General features: G+C 44.9%; 1 protein-coding gene across 1 annotated transcript in view; it reads left to right on the top strand.

Moving 5' to 3' along the window:
• T265_09842 (hypothetical protein) overlaps positions 1-6,547 on the top strand; it is a gene marked incomplete at both ends in the record, with an annotated part of 63,801 nt that overhangs the window by 13,687 nt on the left and 43,567 nt on the right. The window contains one exon of the mRNA XM_009176035.1: positions 4,787-4,875. Within this exon, the coding sequence (XP_009174299.1) occupies positions 4,787-4,875 (89 nt within the window). The remainder of the gene's footprint in view (positions 1-4,786; positions 4,876-6,547) is intronic.

Below are 6,547 nucleotides of genomic sequence, written 5' to 3' on the forward strand. Positions count from 1 at the left end.
GATGATGATGATGATGATGATGATGATGATGATGATGATGATGATGATGATGATGATGATGATGATGATGATGATGATGATGACGATTATTCAGAGTCTCATACCAGGTTGGTCAGTGGTTGGAGATGTCACCAATACAGCCTCTCGGTTGAGGGTTAGAACATCTGTGGCGACTTATTCTGGAAAAATTGAAATGCACTTGCATTTCCTGTCAAACGCCGTTATATTGCGGCTAGACTTTTGAGCCAAAGGCATTGGCTGAATACCATAATCGCCCTCCTGTACAGGCGTGGGAATTCTAGCGGTATCCCAGCCCATGTACAACCATGACGCTTACATCTATCACTATTCTCATGCCATGGCGTGGTGCCATCAACCGGGTCGCCTCACTTGTTGCATACAGCAGGCTGGGTAAGTGAAAACAGGTTACTTCTGCCCACTCCATTCTTTCTTTCTCACATATGTTTCCTCTCTCTTTCTCTCTCCAAGCCTCATTAGCAACTTTTCCCCGTAGGCCCAGCACTTATAACTGAGGACTCCAATCGTTCGGCATCGCTTTTCGAATCAACATCTGCGATTCTTAATGCGCGGATATCCCCGGGCATCTCTTCAAGCCTTGACGCCCAGTGAATGTCGCTGTCCGTATTCGGAAGCGAGCAGGACAACCGATAGCTCATGCGTATACGCTGAATTCCCTTAGCATTGATATCTGCTGTCTGTCAAAAGCAAGAGTACATGCTGCAACTACTGGGATTGAACTAACTGCCTCCACACTCTATTTAGAGTTCCGCCTGCGCACCTCCAGTGGCGCACAGGCCGCTGCAGCTGAATATCCTGGGGTGAGTGTTTTATTGAGCGACCAAGTGAAACCGTCTTTACGTCATTGGATACCCGTTGTTAGTCGTCTCTGCCCCCCCAACTATGGCTCTGCATCTGCCAAAAACAGTTTCGATGACGCCTTAGGTGTCCTTTTAAAGCGGACTAAAAGCTCAGAGGTCGTTGTGGTTGCTGGTAACGTGACCACGTAGGGACGTAGAATGAGCGCTGATCAGGCGTTCTACAAGGTGTTTGTCTTGGACTGAACACGAGACGCGCGGACAACGGAGATCGTCTGCTTCAGATGTGTGTCGATCACAGAGTGTTCCTTTGCAGTACCAACTCGCGGGACAGCGGAAATTACCTGGCAACGTGGTGCGCACCAACGAACCACTCCAGTATCCAAATAGACCAGCACATCGCCGTCAGTCATCGGTGGCAGGGGTCGATCACTGCCTGTCACTCCTTCTGGAACACCAGCGTAGAGTCCGACCACGTGCTTGTGTGTGTGCGTGTGCTGCTGCTTGTCATTGTGCTTTTCAGGTCTACCCAAAACGCGCACACCTCGCCTAGCCATTGCGAAGCTAGTGTACCCAGAAATCAAACGAAACTATCAGAACCGGTTCCTCAAACACCTGCCGAACGGTCTGACGTCGGATATAAACGGCCACTCGGAAAAGATAATCAAAGCGCTACTCAGAGCCGGAGCTTCTGCTTGCGGTATAATCCAGCCAACCTGTTAAGGCCATGTATTTGTACCAGGCCCGGTGACAACCACAACTCAACCCGACGCATCATCCGATACCAGATGAAACTGAGTGTCCATGTGGACTGAGAATCCCGAAAGGCCAAGGAAATGAAAGATATAAAACAATGCTGGAAACGTTCACAAGCTGTTTCACTTGATTCATTCGACTGATCGTCGGAAGCCTCTTGTCAGCGACATTATCAGGGAGCAAGATGGCTACCTGATACCCGAAATAGCAGAACGTTCGAACCGCTGGACACAGTACTTCAGTTGGCCCTTGTTACCTTCAATCCGGAATCCTGGCCTTCAACCTCAGAAGTGTCCGAGCGTTATCATGTTCCTTTTACCTGGTCTTTTCAAGGATGGCGACGGGTTTCTCGGCCAGTGCCTTCTAACATATTTGGGTATACCTGGGAGAAAGAGAACGTCCCAGACCACTGGGGTAGATCGATAATGTTGCCCATTTTTGACACCAATGCTTCTTCGTCGTCTTACAGCGGCGCGCGAAGCCTTGACTAGTGAGAACCAAGTAGGGTTTCGACGAGGTAAAGACTGCGTCGATCACATCTCCGCAATGCGACATGTACAAGCAACCCACAATCTCGTTCGATTCTGTCTATCGATCAGTGTTGTTGACTAAAATTGCTCAACGGGGTATGCCCAAGAAGTGTGTAAACATTATCCGATCCCTGTGTTCACATAGTTCTGGGCGTGAGAGTGTATAGTGAACTCTCCAAAAAACCTATAAAAATTGGTGTCCCACAAGGGTGTCCACTTTCTACATTCTTGTTCAACTTCATCATTGATGAAATAATGAGGCGAACACTGGAAGGTCTTCAAAAGCTTGGTGGTGGGAACCTTGTAGACCTGGAGTACACAGGCGATATCACCTTATCTCTGAAGACCAAGGCGAAGCACAAGCCCTATTGAATAGACTGACCACCAGCATACCATCCTTCGGCATGCTCCTAGCACCTTCAAAGTGCAAAGTTCTGCTTCAAAACATACAGTCTCATAACGTACCCCTTACAATCCAGAGAGAATCATTTGGGGTTGTGGAGTAATATTGAGTACCGCGGTAGTGGTATTAGCTCTCACGGAAATGTGTCTGATGAAGTCAGTGCAAAAATCCCAAACGCCCGAATCACATTTGCTAACTTGCGTCACCTGTTGCGTCCAGAAGGCATATAACTGGACCTTAAGGGTCGCGTGTACCAGGGCTGTGTTGTTGTATGGCTTCGAGACGTGACCTCAGCGGATAGAGAATATGAGGCGTCTTCAGGTTTTTGACCGTTGATGCCTCAGAAGCGTTCCTGGTTCTGGATGGCGCCAACGGATCAGTAGAGAGATTATCATAAAACGGACATTTGTTTGTACAGCAGATACTTCAATCGCAAAAAACATCCAGCATCATCAACTTCGGTGCCTTTGTCACGCACACCGGAACACCGTCTACCCTGACGGTTCCAAAATTTGTCGGAGGATGAATACGAGATCGATGCATCCTCTTAGTGGATAGAACCCAGTCTGGTTTTCGCGGATCTGTCTCTCCGTGTTTAGTGAACCTGCGAAGGATAAGACCAGAGATCATCTTCGATACTACAGCTAATAGGCTGATGCCACGGTGGTTTTCACATAGCGTCCGCGTATCCTTTTTGATGATAAGGATAACTGTTGACATGCCGCATTCTGCAGGCACATGTTCGGGCTTGGGTGCTAAGATTATTCTGCGGGCTAAACTGGTTGGAATTTCGTCGTGAAAGATACAGTCATGCCAAGAATGCCAAAGGGAAGCAGCCAGACAAAGAGTAGCGAGAACACATACTACGGGTACTCGTTTTACTACTTTACATCGTACTGTCATCTGCGATAGGAGTGTGAGAGCAGTAAGGCGTACTTCCCAAGCCATCAGCATGTTGATATTCGTGGAGGCAGCGATTCTGCCTTTCCACTGAACGGATACGTTACTATTCGTCGTCGCTAAATGCCGATCGCTCCACTGTTGACTATGACCGCTTGTGAGTTATCCAGTACGTTAGAAATGCTACAAAACTCATTTTGGGTCTAAGCGCATCTTCTGTGTACGGCAGCGTCAAGAGTGAGATACCTGTGCCCGATTCTTCGCTTCCTTACTGTTAGATCAACTACCCGCAGTCGAGCAGATCAAGCTGTTGAGTCATGGGCTCCGGAAATAGTCCCTCAAGAAAACACCGCTGTCAGCTTCTCCGTAGGTCAGATTTTGCGTCAGAAGCAAAGTCTCCGAACATAGCCCGACATTCTCCTGCTAGGACTCTCGAGTCAAAGGCTGAAGGTCAGGTTCCTCAAACGCCCGTTTCCTCCGCCTGGGCAGGCGGTAAGTATCATTCTCCCTCCCAGCTCTTTGTCCACCGACGTCCCTCCCCAACCCCTTCCCATCTTGCAGACGAATGGTGTCTCAATGTCATACTACCATGTCTATGTTTGAATGAAATATTTAATGGAAAAAATGAAGCACATTGAGGGACCCAGGGCTCGCTAAGAACTAACAGCCGAGTTGCCTATACCTTCAACACTCGGTCAGACAACCTGGATAGAAATAACTCGAAAGAAATACCTCACCCAGATCTGATCAGAACTGACCACACTGCATAAGTTGGGCTGGCTTGATCACAACCAACCGAATTCCTTCCAGAGCATAACCATGCGAGTGGTGAAAACGAGCTGCAGCAGCGAAGCAACAGCTTGGTAGCGAAGTATGGAAGCCATCACCAACAAATTCAGCTGAATTGGTCGTTGCCGTCTCTCTGGATGGAGAATGCACAAGGGACACATCATTGGTTGGAGACATTGATAGACCTGGCCCAGTAACGTGTTCCATGGTGCGCATATGTCCTAACTGTTGCGTTAAATGCATAAGTTCTTTCGATTAAAAAGTCCACTGACACATATGAGTTATATGAGCGACCATATCCGAGACCGTCAACAGACGAAACTGTGGCCGCTATAGCCAATACACAGCAGGCACCACTAAAGATGATGATCTAGCTCATCTCCACGAGCAGTAGACCAATGTGTTGGTAGTGCTGATATTAGTACTATCTGATTTTCAGAACCAGTAGTCCTTCCAATTGCTGCTTTTAGAAGCATTCCAAAATGTTTGGATCAATCAGATGATTACCCACTTCATCGAGCCAAATGTGACGTTCTAAATTTTACCTTTACCTTTACGTTTGTTCAATCCAGATATTAAAGCCGGATGTTCTAGTACGGGTCACAGAGTTCATCGGTCAGATTATTGAGTTTATCCAGCGAATTATTGAAAACGGATTTGGGTGAGTCTGTTCTGTGTCCGCTTATATCGTCGATCAACTTTGCTAATGGCTGCATCTCTTAAACTTCTATATGGCGGGGTCGCGTACGGAGAAAACGTTTAGAACAATAACGAACAATAACCGTAACCAAAAGTTGTGTCATTTTAGGATTAAAATTAATTCTCTTTGATGCCCTTATTGTTCTGCTAATATCAAAATTAGTTTCTGTGAGCCTAACAATAAATGGGGGAGGGGCGAGATGAAAACTGTGCTTCAGCGAACCATCCTCACCACTACCAGTCATCAGAAACAGTAACATCAGTGTAGACTCTGGTGCTTCACGGCCGTACAACCACAAATACATCTGATCAAATTTCAGGTCTTAGGATGGGAGGAATACAGAAATGGTGGTGGCCGGGGGGCCTAGTTCTTGACTTCAAATGATAAAAGATAATCTTTCCCCTGAAAACCCTTGGTGCGATGACACTCGAAGGAAGGACGAGCACTGCGATACAAACTGGTAGCCCTGGCCTGACGATGATGATGATGATGATGATTGATGATGACTGCTGATTGATGATGATGATGATGATTGATGATGACTGCTGATTGATGATGATGATGATGATTGATGATGACTGCTGATTGATGATGATGATGATGATTGATGATGACTGCTGATTGATGATGATGATGATGATTGATGATGACTGCTGATTGATGATGATGATGATGATTGATGATGATTGATGATTGATTGATGATGATTGCTGATGATTGCTGATGATTGATGATGATTGATGATTGATTGATGATTGCTGATGATTCCTGATGATTGATGATGGTTAATGATGATTGATGATGTTTGGTGATGATTGATGATGTTTGATGATGATTGATTGATGATGATTGGTGATGATGGATGATGATTGATGATGAATGATTGATGATGATTCGTGATGATTGCTGACGATTGCTGATGATTGATGATTGATGATGATTGGTGATGATTGATGTTGACTAATGATTATTGATGATGATTGATTGATGATGAATAATGATGATCGATGATAACTGATGATGACTCATGATGATGATTGATGATGATTGATGGTGATTGATGATCATTCGTGATCATTGCTGATTGGCTGATGTTGACTGATGATGACTGATAATGAATGATGATGGCTGATGGTGATTGAGAATGATTCATGATGAATGATCATGAATGATGATGATTGATGATGATTGATGATGATTGATGATGTTTGATTGATGATGATTGGTGATGATTGATGATGTTTAATAATGAATGATTGATGATGATTGATGATGATTGGTGATGATTAATTGTTGATGATTGATGATGATGACTGATGATGATTGATTGATGATTGATGAAGATTGATTGATGATGATTGCTGATGATTGATGGTGATTGGTAATGATTGATGGTGATTGGTGATGATCGATGATGATTGATGATGATTAATGATGATTTATGGGGATGGATTGATGATGATTGATGATTGGCTGATGACGATTGATGATGAATGATGATGGTTGATGATCATTGATAATGACTGATTAATGAAGATTGGTGATGACTGGTGATGATTGATAATGAATGATTAATGATGATTGATGATGATTGATTGTTGGTGATTGATGACGATGATTGGTGATGATTGAT

The sequence above is a fragment of the Opisthorchis viverrini genome (assembly GCF_000715545.1).
Source record: "Opisthorchis viverrini unplaced genomic scaffold opera_v5_309, whole genome shotgun sequence".
NCBI lineage: Eukaryota > Metazoa > Platyhelminthes > Trematoda > Opisthorchiida > Opisthorchiidae > Opisthorchis > Opisthorchis viverrini.